We start from the raw sequence: 21,749 nt of genomic DNA, 5'->3' as shown, positions 1-21,749 counted from the left end.
TCACTTGATCATCGCTCATAAGCTTCTCAGTACAAATTTCATCTTTCATCACTTGATCATTGTTCATGGGCTTTTCAGCACCAGTTTCATCCATTGTCCCATACTTTTTCATCACAACTCATAGGTTATGTCGATCAATTCATCCCCATATTTATCACTTGGACATACCACTTTTTTAAATTTTGCCTCTTCTTCATTTTGTTGACCAATCCATCATCATATTCCCCATTTGGTCACGCCATGTGTCTTCTTAAATCATCCTAACATCCTGGATTTCTTCTCAAAAGAATGCAAGAATCTTTCAAGCACATTGTCATTCATTTCAAATCATGACAAATATAATGCACTCATACATTTTCTCGATTTATTCCGGGGATGCAACAATAAGGGAACACAGGGTGATTTGAGAGAAAGGTAATCAATGAAGGACGAGTTTGGTGCAAAACGAATAGGGAAAGAAACAAATTGGATACATGTCATTGGGATGAATGGTATATCCAAACAATGAATATCCAGATAATTCTGAACATTAATTCAGGATTCTTTTTCAAAAACTCATTCTATTGACTATCGAAATCATTTTAAGCTCATCAAACTTTACCTTAACTTTGAAGGATCTTCATATGTCTTTGATTTTTCATCCATGTGAATCGTTTGTCCAACTCTCAGCTTAGAGGTTTTTCTACTCAAATCATCCTTTTCGCGTTTTCAATTTGAGTCTCTATTTTCTCTTCTTTCCATTTTCTTTTTTTTTCTTTTTTCTTTTTTCTTTTTTTTCTTTTTTTCTTTTTTTTTTCTTTTTTTTTTCTTTCACCCATTATTGATATCTCTTTCACATCAATCTTTAGAGCAACCAAGCATGATTTTGTCATTCCATCATGAACATGCCTTAGCCCAACATATGACCATTCAATTCAAGCATTCACATTTGATCCAAATAGACTTTTAAAGGTTGTAATGTAGGCCATGGTGAGGGTTCATGAAAGAAATGGATAAAAATAGGCTCAAAACATGTGTTTAAAGGGTTCAAAACTAAAATATCCTCACTTGATGCAGCTTGGCATCACTTCACTACTTTTTCCTTTTCAATCTCATTCCTCACAAAAGAACTCTCACTATTTTACCCCAAATCATGTGTAGCATTCATTTCTTTTCTTTCTTTCCTTCATTTTGCTTTTCTTTCTCTCTTTGAGACCTTTTACGATCTTTTATCTTTTTTTTTTTCAAAAAAAATGCTGTCAATGTAGAGGGTGATCATTGGTCAAGTGTTTTTTAGAAAAAAAAAATCATAATAGGCTCAAAGGGGTAGCAATGAATGGTTTTTCAAATGGTAAAAGAAAGATGGCCATTTTTCCTCTCAAATGTGAATGCTTTTCTTGAAGATCATCCGTTGAACAAAAATGAGCTCATAGATCTTTTATAACCGACTATATATATTTAAGATATATTTATTTCCCATATGCTAGTAGCTGGCTTCTTTTGCTCAAATAGTCTCCATAGATTAATGTAAATGAGTTCTCAAAATTAAATTCCAAAATTATTGTTATCATTGTCTAAACATTCATCATTTGAAATTCAAGATGGGAATAAAAAGTTATGAAAGGTAGCAAAGTATGGAATAATGGTTGAGTGAAAAAAAAATGTAATGAAATGCATTAATTTGCCTTTTATTAAAATGATAACAAATGAAGTCTTATTGCCTAAAAGAAATCCTAACATTACTCTTAAAGAAATCTTAAAATGACAAGAAACTTTCAACCAGCCTTATCTTTATTCTCCAAAATTATGTCCCTGTGTAATCAGGTGAAGAATCTTTATTGACATCTAGCCTTCCGATTCATTGTAGCTCTCCAAGTCTTTTCTGATCAACATGTTCTTAATTTTCACTCAGAGTATTTTTATTGTGATTAGGCAATGGATTGCCATTAACATTAGGTGTTGTTACTCTTCCTTGATCAAAACTTAGCATTTTATCATTGATCAACTGTTGCACCTTATGTTTCAAAGCAGTGCAATTTTCAGTGGAATGGCTAGTAATTTTATAGTGATAGTCACAGTGGGCTGTAGGATTATACCACTTGGAATAAGATGGCTTAAACGGTTTCACACGGCTGGAGGCAATCAAGTGGCTATTATAGAGCTCTCGATATAACTCCATATAAGTCATGAGGATTGGATCAAATATGGGTATTTCTTGAGTAATTCATTGCTCTCGTGAACCACTGGCAAGGCACACAGGATGAATTTGGGGTCTTGTAAGAGTTTGAATGTTAAGGCTGTATGTGAGAGCTTGGAGGCTAAAAACATGCTGATATGTTGATGGGTAAAATGGTTATGGTATGGGCTAGTATGGGTAGGATGAAGAATTATTCACATTTGGATAGTACGGAGAATAACTCTGTCGTGTATAGGATTGATAACCCCTGAACTATTTGTTAAAACTCACAGCTTGAGTTTTAGTCTCTTTATTTTCGGGTGCATTCCTGGTTTCTCTTCCTTTCAACTTGCCATTTTTAATGGCATTTTTCAATGATTTCATCTGAGATCACCATGTCTGTGAAGTTCTTTATTGCATTCCCTATCATCTTTTCATAATAGAGAGATTTCAAAGTACTGACAAACAATATTGTAGTTTCTTTCTCAGTCAAAAGAGGTTGCGCCTGAGTAGCCATGTCTTTCCACCTCTAAGTGTATTCTTTAAATGATTCAGTCACCTTCTTTTTCATATTCTACAAGGAAATACGATCATGGGCTAAATCTATGATATGTCCAATATTGACTGATGAAGTCATAGGCCATATCACTCTAAGATCGAATGCAGGTTCTATCCAGCTAGACATACCACCTAGCAATAGAGCCAGTAAGGCTATCTTGAAACACATGCATTAATAGTTTTTCATTATGAGCATGGACAGCCATTTTTTTACAGTACATAGTAATGTGGGTCTTTGGACACTTTGTACCATCATACTTCTCAAACTCCAGCACCTTGAACTTTGAAGGAATAACCACATCTGGGACTATGCAAAGCCTAGCAGCATCTATTAAACCATAAAAACCAATCCCCTGTACAGCCCTTAACCTTTCCTCCAATAAGCTTATCTTATGTTCAACTTTTAAGGCTTCTAAAGGCTCATTTTCCTTGGACCTTAGCTTTTCTTTCTCTTCTAGATCATTCAAATTAGGAACCGGTACTGGTTCTGTTACTTTTTCAGTAAAAATAAGATTTATGTAACTCTGGTACTATGATGGATTTGAAACTGATGGCATTCTAAGATATGTGTACCTTACAGAATATGTGAACTGTTAGGGCGATGAACCTTGTGTGGGTTGGGCTTCGGCTTGATGTGGCCCAAAACTAGGAGGGTATAGTGGGTCATCCACCTCTTGTGATGTAGGGTCTTGTTGGCTAGTACTTTCTTCTATACCCTTTCCTTTATTCAACTTGTTCAAGGCCTCCAAAATCTTACTCAACTCCCCTTTTAACTTCTCTTAAACTTTCTCTATCCTCTCGAGACGATTAGAATTTTCTTGTTCCATTTGTCCAGCTCGAGCCCTTGTATTGTATTAGTGAGTGAGGTTGCTTGGTGGAGCTATCCTTGAACCTTAAGCACTACAATTATGATTAGAAATGCTATGCTTTATGCATGATATGTTGATGTATGAAATGTACCTTTTCATGGATGAAATAAAGATGATACGGATGTATAATGTTACATATGACAATGAAAATGATGCATGACATGATAATGCAAATGCACAAAGTCAAACAAAATGGTTAATTTCATTGATGAAATGAAAGTGATGCAAATGCAAGATGTTACTTATAACAATGAAAATGATGCACAAAGTCAAACAATCAAAATGGTTAGCAAGTCACAAATTATTCTTTCTTGTGTCTTAACTTCAGGTTATATCTATCAATAGGTAAGAATGGCTCTATCCTAAGGTTGGCCTCTTAGGGGTGAACTATATGCAGGGTTAGGAGATTTTGACCACTAAAAGGTTCTCAAATTGTGCCTTACATCATCGTCCATCATAGACTAGTAAGGCATTCCAATATTCACCCATCACAGGCTACCAATGGAAAAGATTCAATTTGAGTGTGAGTATTTCTCTAGCCATTACGGAGATTATCATCTCATTAGAGCGTAGGTACTTTACTCCCTTCTAAAAGGGACAAAGCTCGGGTATAGAGCTCATGTAATGTAAATGCATATGATAGTGTGTGTGAAAGAACATATAAGTTTCATGCCCCAAAAATAAAATACAAGACAAAAAAGAAGAATGTTAGTAAACAAATAATTACAATGTAAAACCATTAGATCGAAGGACAGGATAAATTCAAAAATTATGGTTTGACTTTCTATAGCGTCCCCAGTGGAGTCGCCAAACTGTCATAACATATAGATCCATAAATCTATAGCTAGACTTAACAAATGGAGTCACCACAAATCTTTTTTATCTAGGTGTCATTGGCCACCTAAGGAATCTATCTTTTTAAGGATCTCCTAAGCTTGACTAAGGGTCTCTAAAAGAATAAGTTCAGGTTTACAAACCAAAACAAGATTCGGGAGTCGGTTATATGTGGGGAAGGTTATAGCACCCCCACATACCCATCCAAAAGATGGTACCATATTATTTTGAATTCATCCTAAGGTCTTGAGTCTAATGGTTTCAAAATTTTATGTTGAAATATTGGAAATAATTTATAAGATCCTTCATCAATTTGGTAGAACTCTTAAAAAAATATTTTCTTACCTCAAGAGTATTCAAGGATCCCACTTGTTTCATTGAAAAAGCTCCGTCGTCGAAAAATTTTTGTTATTGTTTTTATTATTATTGAAAATATATCTAATTATTCCATCATGTGGGCCAAATTAGAAATATCTTCTTGTTTTGAATTTCTAAATTTTTTCACCATTTGGGTCTATTTAAAAATTCTTTTTATTTTTTTATTTTTTTCTCTTGAAAAGAAAATAATATGAAAATTATTTTTATTGAAATTTCATCTAAATTATTCAACCATTTGGGCCAAATTTAGAGAAAATTTCTCACCAAGAGATTTCTTAGGAATTTACCATTTGAGATTCCTAAGAATCTCATCCTTGGGTAATTATTATATATTTTCAATCAAAAATTTTTTATTTGGAAAAGAATACAATTACTTGTATTGAAACTTCATCTAAATTATTCCACCATTTGGGAGAAATTTAGAGAAAATTTCTCACCTAGAGATTTCTTAAGAATTTACCATTTGAAATTTCTAAGAATCTCATTATTAGGTAATTTGTATTTAATTTCCATTTTATATATTTTTATATTTTTTCATTTTTTATTTATTTTTGTTGAAAAATAAATATTAATTATTGTTATTGAAATTTTATTTAAATTATTTCACCATTTGGATCGAATTTAGATAAAAATTTTCACCTAAAAATTTATAAAAATTTACCATTTGAAATTTCTATAAATTCCATCATTGGATAATTAATATTTATTACCAAAATTTATTTATTTTTATTTTTATTAAATTAAATCATGCAAAAATACTCATAAAATAAACAAACACATAAATAAAAAATAAAATTAAAAAATACCAAAAAAATGAAAATGGCTCGGCTTATGGCAGAGAAATCAGCTCAAAAACACGGCTTGAGAGTGCACGGCTCAGGTCCAGGGGAAGGCTAGCACGCGGGTCAGACGCGGGTTGTGATCGTGTCGGGTTGGTCTAAGCAAAAACACGCAGATCTTGGTTTGATTTAAACTCTAAAACGACGTCGTTTTCAGCAGGTATATATGCCCAAATCCCAGCTTTTCCTTCAGAATCCTTCTTCCCCTCTCTCTCTTCCCCTTCCTTTTCTCTCCCCCCTCTCTAGAAAACCCAAAATTTGGTTGAATTTCTATCGAAATCTGGAAAAACCCACCGAAAACTAAAAAATCTTATCTAAAAAGTCAAAGTTGGCCAAAAAATTCACCGAAAATTTGATCAGATTTTGAAATTTTTCAAAAATTTTCCAGAAAAAAAAACCAAAAATTCAAAAAAAATTTCTAAAAATTCTAAGATTGCTGCTAACACATTTCAAACAATCTCTTTTCTTTCTGCCTCTATTTTTTTTGTATTTCCCGTGTATGTTTCTGTGTATGATTCATGGGTTATTTATAAGGTTCAATCAGAAGGGTTTAATTAGAAGAGTTTCTGATTGACCCTAATTCCTTCTTTGAATAGGATTAGCAGAAAACAAATTGAATTCCACTCCAATCCTACCAGCCACCATTCACGGCAAATTCTCCTTCTTTTTTTTTGGATCTTCTAGAATAAAAAAATATATAAAAAAACGTAATAATAAAAATAAAATTCAGAGCAGTTAATCAAAAAAAAGAAAAAAAATAAAAAATAAAAAATAAAATACAAATAAAATGAGCTAATTTGTCTCATTTGGATCAAGCCCAATTGATCTAGGCCTGGACCAAATTGGGTATCTACAGTTAAAAAGTTACTTAGCAAGGAAGTTGGATAGAGTATTGATAAACGACTCTTGGCTTTTGGCTCTCCCACAGTCGCATGTTGAGTTCTTATCTCCAGAAGTATCTGATCATTGTGCTGCACTTGTCAAACTCAGCATGACAATTCAATCCCCTCCAAAGCCTTTTAAGTTTTTTAACTATTGGACAGGAATCCGGAGTTCAAGTTAATTGTGGAAAGATCCTGGGAAGACCCTATCAAAGGTAGCCCAATGCTAATATTGCATAAGAAATTAAAGAGGTTGAAACTGGAGCTCAGAAAGTTCAATCTTCAAAACTATGGAAATCTGTCTAGTAGAGTGCAGACAAAGAGGAAAGAGCTGGAACTAATGCAGGAAGCCATTCTAGCTCAAAACCCATCAAAAAAACTGGTTATGATTGAGAGGAAGCTATATGAAGAACTCAAGGACCTGATGAAAGCTGAAGAGAGTTATTATAGGCAGAAATCAAGATAAGATGGCTACAAGAAGGTGATCAAAACACAAAATTTTTCCACAATTTGGTAGCAGCAAAGCATAAAAAGAATACCATACGAGTCTTAATGGATTTAGAAGGGAAGAGACTGGATACGTTTGACCAAATTTCGCAAGAAGCAACCTCCTTCTTTCAGAAGTTAATTGAAACTATGGATCAAAATGTTACAGGATGCACACATGAGTTTTTGGCAGAGCTCCTCCAAGGGACCTTATCTGCAAAGGCTCAAGATTTTCTCATACAACCAGTAACTAAAGAGGAAATTCAGAAGACAATGTTCTCATTGAATGGTGAGAAATCCCCAGGACCTGATGGTTTTAATGCTCATTTCTTCAAACAGACTTGGAGCATTGTCGGAGATGATGCTACTAAGGCTATAAAGCATTTTTTTTTAATCTGGGAATATGCTACCTGCTTTCAACTCTACAATAGTAGCATTAGTTCCTAAATGCACTAATCCTAATAGTATAAGGGATTACAGACCGATTTCTTGGTGCACCACAATTTACAAATGTATCGCCAGGATTCTGGCTAACCGGTTAAAGGAAACTCTGCCTGGGATGATAAGTTGTAATCAAAGTGCATTTATAGAAGGTAGAAGCATCACGGATAATGTATTGCTAGCTCAAGAAATGGTTCGAGGATACGGTAAATCCACTTTATCTCCAAGATGTGCAATCAAGATTGATCTTCAGAAGGCTTTTGATTCAGTGGACTAGAGCTTCATACTCTCAGTCTTGTATGCAATGAAGTTACCGAATCAGTTTATAAGATGGATAAGAAGTTGCATTACTACTTCTTTCTTCTCCTTATCGATTAATGGTGGACTTGTAAGCTATTTTAAAGAAGCAATGGGAGTGCGGCAGAGAGATCCACTTTCCCCTTACTTGTTTGATCTAGCTAATAATGTTTTGTCCAGACTATTGGATGCTGCTGCCGTAGATGGTGTCTTTAATTATCATCCTAAATGCAAAAGAATTAAATTAACTCACATTTGCTTTGCTAATGACTTGTTGATTTTCACAAAGGGAACATTGGACTTAGTGATAGGGATAAAGGTGGTGTTAGAGGCATTTTATGCTATATCTGGCCTACAGTTGAACTGAGAGAAAAGTGAGCTCTATCAGTTATTGGTTAGCAGGGAAGAACTTGCCAGAATCCAGCAAGCTTTTGGGTTTAAGATTGGTACGTTACCAGTCAGGTACCTTGGGGTTCCATTGGTGTCTAGAAGGCTCACAAAGAAAGACTGCACACCCTTAGTTGACAAGATAACAGCAAGGATTAACGGCTGGGCTACAAGACACATATCATACGCTGGCAAGTTACAACTAGTACAGTCAGTGCTTTTTAGCATGCAGAGCTATTGGCGTAGGCATTTCATCCTCCCAAAACATGTGCTGAAGAGGATAAACAAGTTATGTTCTGGTTTTTTTTGGAAAGGAAAAGAAGGATCAGCAAAGGAGCTAGAGTAAGTTGGAAGGCAATATGCTATCCTAAGTTTGAGGGAGGGCTTGGAGTTAAAGATATCTTGACCTGGAATCTAGCTTGTGTATTGCAGAACATCTGGTCAATAATTGCAAAAGCTGGTTCTTTATGGATCGCTTGGATTGAAGCTTATGAATTGAAGGGGAAGACCATATGGCAAGTAGCTGCCAAGCAAACTAGCAGTTGGAATTGGAGGAAATTACTTCAAATAAGGCAGATCGCGCAAAATTTCATCAAAAAGGAAAATGGAGTGGAGGTATGGTCATTTCCAAAAGGACGTTATGACACTGCTATGGTATGGGAAAAGATTAGACCACAGCAAAGGAAAGTGGGATGCCAAAAACTAATATGGTTCAAGTATCACATCCCAAAACATTCACTAATAACGTGGATGGCGATTTTAAATAGGCTTCCAATGAAGGATAGGTTGCGATCATGGGGAATGGGAATTGATAGTAGATGCAACTTATGCCACAATGAAGATGAAACAAGAGACCATGTTTACTTTGAGTGTGTCTATTCAAAAGAAGTTTGGCAAAAGATCCTTCAGCTATGCAACATTGATAGAAGAGTAGGAAGTTGGGACACAGAATTGAGCTGGGCAGAAAATAGATTAAAATGGAAAGCTTTGATCTTAATTCTATTGAGAAATGCTTGGAATGCATGTATATATTTCATATGGGGGAAAGGAATCAGAGGATATTCAAGCAAAGGGAGATGACAACTGCACAAATGGTGGACAAAGTCAAGGAAATTGTAAGATACAGGCTGCATGGATTGAAACATATTGCAGGAGATATGGTAACAAGGATGGAAAATTTAAGTGACCAAGGCGCCTTGAAATGCAATTCTGATAGTCTCATCAACAAAGAAAGACCACTTGAATTCATGCTACTATTACTTTACATTTCGCGGTGTTTGCTTTGGCAACAAAAGCAAAGAGATATATAAGTTCTTTCTGCAACATCAAATGATAGCAAATTTATAACAAAAGAGTAGGAAAAATTAAGAACTTCAGGTACGTTTTCTTTATTTCTTGTTTAAAACAGTTTTGATCTCTAATGTTGAATCTAGAATGATTTGCTTTGAGTGCTGTCCCTTTGATGAATTTCTCTTTGGGATGACTAAAGATAGTTACCGGACTTGACTGAAGCCGTAGATACTCAAAGAAATTAAGGCAAAGTGTCTCGTCTGGACTACAAAATTTCAAAGGTAGATGCTGAACAGAGATGTTTTTAATTGCTTTCAGATATAAGAATTTCTCTGCACCACCAGCCGATTGAGAAAATTGATAGTTTTTGTTTTTTTCTTTTCTTGCTTTAAATTTTTAAGTAAATAAATTGTATATGTTCTCTCCTTAATAAATTGAAAAAAAAATTCTTTAGTAAAATAAAAAGAAAACTTGCTTCTCGATCTGTCCAAGGCTCAGGAGATTTGAAGCTTGGGCTCGATCAAAAATATTTAGAATTTATTAAAAATATTTGTTTATTAAATTTTAATTTTAAAATATATTTTAAAATGTTAAATATTCATATTTTTGTATTTTTAAATATTTTAATATATTTTGTAAAAATCAAGCTTATTAACCATGAAAGATTAGTCAAGCTTTAGGTAAGAATTTTCCAAGACCAATCACACTCGTTCAGATCACCCATGAACACGTCTATTTGCTTCCTTTATGCCTTTATTTTCACTATCAGGATTAATTGGAAGTCTTTAAAGGACTTTGTAGACTTGGAAAAAGACTTGCACCATAGGAGCAAATAATGGGGGGATCTAACCAGATGATGACCATAGAAAATAAAGTAGTGGGTCAGTTGCATTTGTGTTTACCTTGACTTCATACCTTTGGTGTGAATTCTTTTTTTTTTTTTTTTTTGTGCAAAACTACAAACTCACCTATCAATTTCAACACATAAAAAAACTTTATAATAATAATTACGTCTATATTACTCCAACTATCTACAATGCCAAACTATATTTTGATTGGTAAATAGATAGACATATTTCAATTGATGTATAATTGTCATACTTTTCAACTGGATCTTCAGTTAGAAATGTGTATGCAATCTTCAGTTATCTCCTTGAATAGAAGCAAGGCGAGTTGATCAGTTTCATTCCGAGCACGGCAGATGCATAGTTTAGGTGAAATAAAAAGAAGATATGCAGCATCCAAGCTTTTGAGCTCTCCATTCATAGCATTCTAATGTCTCGAGTAGAGTGGATCAGGGAAGAAAGAAAAATTGCAGCAGGTTAGCCTAGCAGTATATTTAAACAGAAACTGACATAAAAAAAAACTTGGGGTAGGTTCAATCATGTCTGAATTCGGATAGTCAGAAGCCTAGCAATTGGTTCTTGTCTGTCAATCTATTGATGTAAACATTCAAATAACATAAAATATGGAAATTATCAATGGGAAATCTAATTCTGCCGATGTTTAAGGAAAGTGACAAAGTCCTCTTGTGAAACAAAGCATTGTACCTTATGTCTTCCAAGAATCAAAGACTTCAATTAAAGAGTATTAATTTCTTGCATCATGTTTCATATCCAGGATTACAATATATTATTGATTACTGAAATTCACCTCTTCAAATTAGGTTGAAAAAGACAACTAGATCTTAACACTCTGGTTAACAAGAATCTGCCTTTGAATTTACTCAATGACCTTGACCTGACCTCTTTGGTGTGAACTCATTTTTTTTGGTGGGGAATCTAACTAGATAATGACAATGGAAATGAAGTAGTAGATCTGTTGCATTTGCGTTTACCTTGACCTTATGTTTTTGGTGTGAACTCATTTTTTTTTTGTCCAAACTCCAAATTAATTCACTGTCAATTTCAACACATAAAAAAAAAAACTTTATACTAATAATTACGTATATGTCGCTCCAACTATCTACGTTGCCAAATTAAATTTTTATTGATAAATAGATAGACATATTTCAGATGTATCATTGTTATATTTTTGAACTATATATTATATCAATTTTTTATAGTATTTTCCTAATTCATATGACCTTTGAAAATTTTCAGGAATTTTGGTCTGGAAATGAAAACTAACAAACTGACCATTAATTTGAAGAGTAAGTGTATGTAGTGATGAGTAAATTTAACTTGATTGAAGCATTACTAGACTTGATTATCAGTACTCTAGTTTCCACCATGGTTGGTGATCATACCAGAAGATGATGGTCAAATTAAAACCAGTTATTTAGAGCTGGAAAATGGAAATAGCCTGAATTGAATGGACATGCATAAAACATGTGGATTCTTCCATTTTATTTCATCAAAAGGAAAAAAAAAAAAACTCTTCCATTGATGGTAACACCTGGTGATAATCAGTGCTTTTCTCGATCTGTTTCTTTTTTTATTTTTTTTTGAAAATGAAATAATATTCCTTCTCAGGGAAATTCATTAAATTTTAACTTCTTGAAAATGAGAAAATCAAAAGATGGGGAAGAAGCTTATCTTTTGATCAAAACAAGAGTGATTCAATGCAAACAAAATGATCAAAAGAATTAATCCTTTTGTTCATGATTAAACTGTTACATCCAATTTTGAATTAGATGCGTTTGTCTTTTTCTTCCAGATTTGCTGTGTCTTATCTTCTTACCATGGTAGCCATCTCCCACAATAACATTGTTGCTACATATTCATGGAACATTAAACATTAATAATCTTTTTCCCCTCCCCTGGACTTTGATGACCATATAGTCACTTTTAGGAATCTATTCAGAAAATACACCTATTTATTTTTTTTTCATCTTAATTTCTTTATGAACAATTTCGGTATAAATTCTTGTTAAAAAAATGATAGAAGAGGAAAAGTTTGGATTCTATCTATGAAGGGTGAAAATTATGGACCCCTCCCCCCCCCCCCCCCCCAATTGTATGTTATTTGTAATATACATGGAAACAATAGTTAGTTACGCTGTGATTTCTTTGTGGAAAAAGAAAAGAAGAAAGTTGTGATTTCTTTGTGTACCAGATATGGTTGCGTCTGCATGGTGCATGGGTCAATTTCCCTTGAATAAAAGCTACTCTCGAGAAATGAATAGAAACAGAAGCTTTATAAAATTCTTTTGTCTGGTTTTAAATGTAGCTAAATAACCTACCAGACAAATTTGGACATAAACTCATTCTCAATCCAAGAATGTTAAGCAATAGGCACGAGAAAAAGTGTATTATTATTCATGAAAGCTGAAATACTAGAGGTGGAATTTTATTCATCAAATCTAGACACAAGATTAAGAACTTGAAGCTAAATCCAATATTCTTACATGAATTTCTTTTTGAGACAACTAAAGATATAGTTCCCAGACTTGACTGAAGCCATAGATTCTCAAAGAAATTAAGGCAAAGTGTCTCTTCCAGACTACAAAATTTCAAAGGTAGGTGTTGAACTGAGATATTTTTAGTTACTTTCACATATAAGAACTTCTATGGACCACCAACCAATAGAGACTAGATAGTTTTTGTTTTTTTACTGTCAATCATTAAATCACTAAAATTAAGAGTTCAATACTCTATCAATAAGCTACTGTTGGCGAAATAAATAGTTACTGTCATGTTCAAGATCAGTTTTCTGGTGGCTATTATTATCATGTTTCTTAACGGGCATCCATATACTAATTACCAACCAGATTTGACCGCAAAGACTAATTGAAGATGACACTGCATTAAAAGAGGTAGAAAAATTTTCCAATGCCAAGAATTCGAATAGATTTTTTTAAGGATTTCCTAAGTGCCAAAATATCCAAACGCATGATTATATGCAGTGAAACTGCATCACATTCATGTACCAATTAAAACTAGCGCCATTCAAAAGGATGCTATAGCAATTAATGAGTTGGAAATTTTCTTAACTTTTGGTGTCCAAGGCATAACTCACTTCAGATCCACATATTCAATTTTCCCAAGTTTCAGATATTTCTGATCCTGCCTTGACTTTCACTGCAACATAGAAGGAAAAAAAATCCCTATTTCCATATCTAATGATGGAATACCATTCATCAGAGATAAGAATGCATATATATTCATACACACACACACTAGATTAATGCTATATCTTTAATAAAAATAAATTGTTATGTTATGTGATATTCTTTATAACACTCATAATAACTATACAAAAAAATTATTCTTTAAAGATATTTTTACAATGAAAAAAAAAATTAATGAGTCTAAACTTATTAAAAGATGCCATAAAAAAATTATCTATAAGTTATTTTCTCGAGTACATAATATTTTAAGTTAAAATATATGAATTAATAATACTAATAATAGTATGAATTCTATAAATTATAATTTATTATTTTAAATATTTTAATAAATCAAATTTTATAAAACATATATTTAGAAACCACTTCATTTAAAGTTTTTAAAATATATTTTTTCATATTTTTATCAATAATAAATATAAAATAATAAGTGATTAAAGTTAAAAGAATTGACCAACAAAAATAAAAATGTGACAATTTTACTTAGATGGAAGAAATATTAAACTGAATCTTATTTACTATTAAATTATTATTAATTTACTATTAAGTTTCCATTAATTTACTATTAAATTATCACTTATTTTTATTAAATTATCCTTACTAAACGACTATATTCTTATGTACTTACAATTATCTATAAATGATATACTATTAAGTTATTTGTAATTTATGATTATATTATTATGTATTTATTATTATATTATCACTGGCATACAACTATCTTATCAATTATTTATTATTAAATTATTATTTATTTACTATTAAGTTATCTATAATTTAATATACAGTTATCATTGATTTAATATAAAGTTAATATTGATTTTGTCTAAATTATCACTTATTTATAAAAAAATATCATCAATAATTTGCTGCTATTACTCTCTCCATCTTAATTTGTTTGTCTTGTATTGAATTTCATGAAGTTTAAAAAAAAAGTTTTGACTTTAATGTATTTAATATTAAAATTAAATTTTTTTATAAAATTAAAGTTTTATGATTTTTAATGTTAAAAAGTAAAAAATATCATAAAAATAATTTAAAATATAATAAAGCAAGAGTTTTAGATGTTTAAAACAAAAACTAAAACACAATTTTGGGACATCCCATAAAGAAAAGATGTAAAAAAAAAAAAAAGACAGAGGGAATATTATACATTTATTACTATGTTATAATTTATTTATCACTAAATCCTATATAATTAATTTAATTGTGTAAAATATTTTAATAGGTGAAATGTGTTACAAACACTTAAATATTCATATGTAGAAAAACTATTTTAATAAAAAATAAAAAGTAGACAATATTTTAATTTGCTAAAAAATATTAAATAAAAATAAGTAGAGATAATTCAATAAATTATCACATTTTATATATAATATAGATATATATTAAACATTTTCTTAATTATAAAATCTCTTATTTAAAGTAAGTTATAAAATCTAAAGTATACACATGTTTGTCAGTATTCTAAATTTTTAACTAAAATTTAAATAACTATTTATAGTAAAGTTGACTAAATTCCAAATGGAGCACTTTTTACACATTAATTGAAAAAAAAAATCAAAGCTTACATTATCATCTATTAATCTAATACTTTTTTTATTTTTTATCATTTTCATATATATTATGATACATTGACCCATTGAGTAATAAAAAGTCTAATTTAGTAATCCTAGGATCTATATGAAATATAAATTGATTCATTTATCTTATTTTTGTATATATATAATTTCATTTTATCAATTGAGTTAATTTTTTATCTTAATTATAAAACTATATAAACAAATATATTTTATTTCGTATCCTCATACTTCAAAATTTTTTTTCATGTGATTAATGAGTTAATTATAAGTCTTCCTTTCTTTATGAATTAAAGAATTAGTTAGACATACATGATTGACATGTAATGTATTATTAATAGGAGTCTACCAAATTAAAAAATCACTTTTAATATTGTTTAGAGTTCATAAATTTTTATGTATATATCATAGATGATATATGTATTTATGTATAATAAACACACTCATAAAAGTACAAATAATTATTAAATAGGTACTTTCATGATAAGAATACAAATCAATAATCATATACTTTAAGTATATAAACAAATAAAATGAAATGAACTATAACATTATTGTTTCAAAGAATATAATAATTGGTTAGAGAACTAACAAAGCTTTGATCATTCAACAAATCGTATATAATTAATCAATATTTTTTACTATCAAAACACAAAAATATGTTAGAATATTCTTAATTGAAAAAAATAAATTTATATTTTCAAAGAAAAATCATAAACTATATTGATAATATAGTTTTTAAATTTCATAAATGAAGTTAGCAGCATTATATATACCTTTTAGGCTTTAGAGTATATTCAAAAATACTAATTGAAAAAAAAATAAGTGATGTGTTAATTTTTTAACCTACTTGAGAAAGAAAAAAAACTCAACTAACAATATATCAAATAATTTCTTTTCTTCAAAATTAATGTTTCTTAGCAATATTGACTTTGGTTTTATAAAAATATCTAAGTACTAAATATTTGAAATTAAATATAAAAAAAATAATGATAGATTGAATTACCTTGGGTGTAGTATAGAATCAATCTATAGAAGATAAAATAAAAACTAAGTATAGTAACAATTCAAAGATACATGAGATAAAGTAAATATTCATTTAGGCATTATAATGTTAAGGCATGATTACAATCATTAAACATATAAATGTATATTTATCATAAAAATAAAAAAATTCAAACATACAAACTTACCATAATACATGTATTACTCTTTTTGAATAATTTTTTGATAATTTAATTCATAATTTTGTATGAACTTAATTTTAATTAATCTAAATTAAATAAATAAAAAATAAAAATATATTTAAGGACTCATGATATGTACCATTAAAGAAGATAAAAAGTAAATTAGATTGTATCTTGAAAATGAAAAATTATATGCTTTACTTAAGATAAAGTTAAACGTTTTAGGGGCACACACATTATGATCTAATAATTTAGACTAAAACAATTAGTAATTGAGAAACAAGGAAAAGATTTTATTTGTGTTTTGTTCAATATCATGGACTCATAGTATGCCATAGCCCATAGGATGAGAATGTGTTTTATATGAATTTGATTAAATTATTACTTATGAAATTTAACAAAAAAGAATTTAAAAAATAAAGATGAGAGTAAATTTGAGTTAATTTTGGACTACAGATCCATTATATCCCACAAATAAAATTTTAATGTAGTTTAATTTAATATAAATTTTATTTGTAAATTTTTAATTGATTTAAATGTAAATAAATAAAAAGCTATATATTTAATGACAAATAATCTTTATTAAATAAATAAATAATGCTAGAAATTGAAATATAAATTTTTTATTTTTTAAAATTTATAACGGCATTTATGTTATTCATTTTTAACACTTTTAGATTTAAATTTAAATAACTAACTAATAAAAGCTATATATTTAATGACAAATAATCTTTATTAAATAAATAAAAAATGCTAGAAATTTAAAGGTAAATTTGTTATTTCTTAAAATTTATAAGAGTATTTATGTCATTCACTTTTAATACTTTTAGAGTTCGTACTCTTTCCAAGTGATGAGTCTATGTTCTCATAAAACTTTTGTTTTCACACAACATGACAGTCACATCAGTCAATTTTAAAGTAGACTTACTCACCAACAAAGTTTAAACTAATAGTCTATAGGACTTAGGCAAAGATGACAACAAAATTAAAGCCTTTTCTTCATCTTCTAACTCATCAACAGAAATCACCAGCAATTAAGAAACTAACCTATTAAATTCATTTAGGTAATTATGAAGACTCACACATTCTTCCATCTTCAGAGAATACAGATCTATCTTTAAATATAATCTATTAATCAATGACTTCGATGCATAAATACCCTTAAGCTTATCCCACAAGCTCTTCGGAATACTTTCAATTAACATATTGTACTTTACCTCTGAGGCTAGCGTCAATCTAATAGTATTAATAGCTTTCTTTTGAATTATATTCTAATTACTGTTAGATATTTTCTTAGACTTACTATTTTTTAATGCTTGATTCAATCATTATTGTACTAACAGATTTTAAATCGTACTTTGCTCTAACATAAAATTACTATTTCCATCAAATAACGGAATCTTAAACTTGGGCATAGGCATACTAGATATATTTTCTTCAAACAAATTACTTAAACTTTTAAAATATTAATTCTAAAAGTGTTGAAAGCGATGGACAAAAATATATTTGGTAATTTTTTTTATAAATTTTAATTTAAATGAAATTTTTTATTATTAGACTCTTTTTTTTATAATTAGACTAAAAAATGTTAAAATGATTGACTAAACCCCTAATAAAATTTTAATCCCAAAAATATTAAAAGTGATTGATTAAAATATCATTAGTAATTTTTTATAAAATTTAATTTAAATGACTTTATTTTTATTGTTAAACTCCTTTTTTTATAAGTAAAATGATTATTCACATCAAATGAAAAGACAAATAGAATGATATGAAAAGTTAATGTGCATAGGAATAAAACAATTATATAAAGTTTGTTTCTTTAGTTGTTATAAAAACAATTGTATAAACAATTTATATTAATAAATAAATTTATTAATAATAATCATAAGTAAGTAATTTAAGCATATTTGTTTTTTTTTTCTATTTTTTCTTTTAATTTTTTGTTTTAATATATTAACTACATATGTGTGATAATAATTTTATTATTTATATGTTTTATGAGTTGATCATTTGATCATTAATAACATAAGTAAATTTTTTTAGTTATTTAAAATAATTTTTTAATATATCATTCTTGTACTTTAGTTTGACCTTTTAATTAATTTTTTTCTGTATTTTTTTATTTAAAATTTTATAATTGTTATTCTCATTAACAAAAACTAATATTAAATCAATTGCAAATCAATTGCACTTCCTTCACCAACATTAGCATTATGTGATTCATTGAACGCTTTAATTAGATTTTTTACATGTAAAATTAGATAATTTTGGAGATGGCGAAGTTACCAATAGCTTAGGATTGATGCTTGCAAAATTGCCATAAGAATTGTTCACCTTAATTGAAACAATAAATAAAGATGAGAGTAAATTTGAGTTAATTTTGGACAATAGATCCATTATATCCCACAAATAAATTTTCAATGTAGTTTAATTTAATATAAATTTTATTTGTAAATTTTTAATTGATTTAAATTTAAATAAATAAAAGCTATATATTTAATGACAAATAATCTTTATTAAATAAATAAAAAATGCTAGAAATTGAAATATAAATTTGTTATTTTTTGACATTTATAAGGGTATTTATGTTATTCATTTTTAACACTTTTAGATTTAAATTTAAGTAAATAACTAATAAAAGTTATATATTTATGGCAAATAATCTTTATTACATAAATAAAAAATACTAGAAATTTAAAGGTAAATTTGTTATTTCTTAAAATTTATAAAAGTATTTATGTCATTTGCTTTTAACATTTTTAAAGTTCATGCTTTTATATATAGATGATATATATATATATATTGTTTTTTTTGGGTCAAATTATAAGAGCATTTGATATTGATAGTAGGAAAAATGGAAATGAAAGTTGAAAATACAAACCAATAAAATAGAAGGTGTCTGATTCTTTTTTATTCTGAAATCAACTCCCTACATGTTTTGCAGTTTAGTTGTTTAGCTTGGAATTGAATGCCTTTTTGTTTGTTGGACAAGTTATTGATCAGAAGCTAAATTTTTTAATCACATAACTTGTAGGCTACAATATAATTGCTAGAGATTCTCAGGAGAAAGAAAAATATTTAACATGTCATCTAAATCTTAAAATTTTCTATTTTAATATATGAACTATGAATTTACATACAACCAGTTCTTGTTAACCTTTTCCATGAAAGAACATAACTGACTCCCAAAAAACAGAAAATGGAATCCTCTTTTTTATCACCCCAAAAGAGAGCAAAAGGACTAATACAAGTTAAGACAACTTGAAACTGATAGAGCCATGTATTCTTTAAGGCAATTCTCCAATGACTTAGCAACAGTATCTAAAAGACAGAAAATTAAATAACAATGCCCTATTTTCTAATTTTCACCACAAATAATTACACTTAAAACTAAGGCAGCAATCCTCCATAAAATAGGCTTAATGATAAGCATATGTGATGCGTCCAGGGAACATGATAGCTCCATTTCCTAGAGTAATGGACCGCATAAACTCAGGTTATGACAGCAGCAACGTGAACAGGAGCTTTACTCCACTTCAACATCATGTTTAAGCAAAATAACTCCTGAATATAAATGTCAGGCTTCTGAATTTGGAAATTGTCTTTTGGTAAAAAAACAGTATTCTATCATTTTAGCAAATTGGCTACATTCTGTCACACTAAACCAGTTGCTTGAATCAACAACACATTCCAGACAAAAAAGCATATCACAGGTTCATTTCTGCTTCTGTTCTCCAAGCCATTGTGGATATCAGAAGAACCGACAGGCAATCTCATCTGATGTTTCTGAAAACCTGACTACATATTCTATATGGTGTTAAGCTCAATGGTCCTCTCGTGTAAGACTCTGACTCAATCAGCAACAGAGGAATTTGAAACTTGGCTGCTTTTGCAATTCGATGGATTACCTAATGTAACTGTTGTGACCTCCTATAAAAAAAAAAATGAAAATAAGATAATTAGAGAGGAAATATTGAGTCCAAAATTTCTTTATAAATAAATTAAATCAAGAAAATCAGATATATTAATTAACTATATTTAGTATTTATTACAGTTTTATGGATCTCCAAATTATAAATTGAAACCCAAATAAAGGCCCAAAAAATTGATCAAACCCAAATAAAGAGTTATCCCTTTCCTTTTAGCCTTCCTTCAGACAGAGACCTCAGACTTCCAACTTCCATAGCCATTTTGGTTTTTTTTTTTTTTCAATAAAAATTAAATCTTTAACGTGTCCGTACAATATCTTGAAGAAACAAAAGAATGTCAATATTCCCCGACTCGTTCACTCAACTCGGCGACCACTCGGTCCACTCTTTCGACTCAGTTCCATACTAGGGAGACGAAGACAGCGGCTACGCCGGTTACGAACCGTCTCAGCAATTCGACTCTTTCGCGACCTCCGAGTTGGACCATGCCACCATTTTGCGTCCGCGGGAGGAGATGGAGCCCGAGGAAGGCGTTGCTCTCAGGGAATGGAGAAGGTTTTTGAAATTTTTTTTTATAATTTTGTTTTTTGATGTTCCTATTTTTGGTTACTGAGAAATTTTTGAGGAAATTAAAAAGTAGAAATTAAAGTTATTATTTTGGCACTTAGCAATTTTAGAAATATGAAATAAAGAGATTTAGTGACAAAGTTTTAATTTTTGGAAATTTTTTAAATATGTTTAGTAAAGTCATAGTACGTTACTAGATTTTAAGTAGGGAAATATTCAGAATTTATGGGTCAATTCGGTAATTAAAAGGAAATATTATAGGGTTTTATTTTTCTTTGGATTTCTTCATTTTCAGAGATTGAATTCGGAGAACATTTGGGAATTATAATTTCTATTATTTTAAAAAAAATTGTTTCCTCAAATTTATAAAATTCTTTTTCTTAATTTAGATTCAATTTTTTTGGGTAATGTTTTTGTTCTGTTAATGAAAATGTGTGAGATGTTGCGAATTTCATCGGATTCAGTGATTCTATATCGGGCATTTTTACTGTTGTAATTGCTTAGGGAAAATGCGATTCGATTGGAGAAGGAAAAGAGGGAGAAGGAGTTGCTTAGCTATATAATCGAGGAAGCTGATTGATACAAAGTTGAATTTTATAGAATGAGGGAGGTCACCTGTGAAAACAACAAAGCCAATAACAGAGAAAGGGAGAAGGTACCTTTCAATTGAAGCCATATGCTAATGCTTTTACCAATTTGTTACTTGTCCGAATCAAAACAAAGAAAGAGCGTTGTTTTAATTATTCCGGTTTCTAATTATGTGCTAAAAGTTGTGTGCAGGTATTGATATTATGCTTTTCATCATCTTTACTCATGCCTTGAAATATTCCTTTAGTTCTCTGAAACATGATTTGTTTGCACGAGAGTGTGCTATATCTCCCTAGATTAACAAGGAGACAGTTATGGTTCTATCTCAACATGCACATGGACAATGTTGAATTTCTACTATTAATATTTGTGAGTTAAGTAGCATCGTAGATATTATAAAATTTGTTCACC

At 29.7% G+C, this 21,749-nt stretch overlaps 1 protein-coding gene and 1 long non-coding RNA gene across 2 annotated transcripts; both read left to right on the top strand.

The window, feature by feature from the left end:
- Positions 1-7,719: 7,719 nt before the first annotated feature.
- Positions 7,720-9,458, top strand: LOC149515701 (uncharacterized). Its single transcript, XM_089741616.1, has one exon. The coding sequence runs from the start codon at positions 8,417-8,419 to the stop codon at positions 9,203-9,205; it is 789 nt and encodes a 262-aa protein (XP_089597742.1). The 5' UTR covers positions 7,720-8,416; the 3' UTR covers positions 9,206-9,458.
- A 10,868-nt stretch (positions 9,459-20,326) lies between these two features.
- LOC111297535 (uncharacterized) lies at positions 20,327-21,695 on the top strand. The gene is made up of 2 exons (XR_016325908.1): positions 20,327-20,738; positions 21,255-21,695. It is a non-coding gene; the product is annotated as an uncharacterized LOC111297535 (long non-coding RNA).
- The last annotated feature ends 54 nt before the right edge of the window (positions 21,696-21,749 follow it).

The sequence above is a fragment of the Durio zibethinus genome, chromosome 12, assembly GCF_047325235.1.
Source record: "Durio zibethinus cultivar Kanyao isolate XHJ-2024 chromosome 12, ASM4732523v1, whole genome shotgun sequence".
In the NCBI taxonomy this organism is placed as follows: domain Eukaryota; kingdom Viridiplantae; phylum Streptophyta; class Magnoliopsida; order Malvales; family Malvaceae; genus Durio; species Durio zibethinus.
The sequence above is the reverse complement of the archived record's forward strand: the minus strand, read 5'-3'. Positions and strand labels throughout refer to the sequence as shown.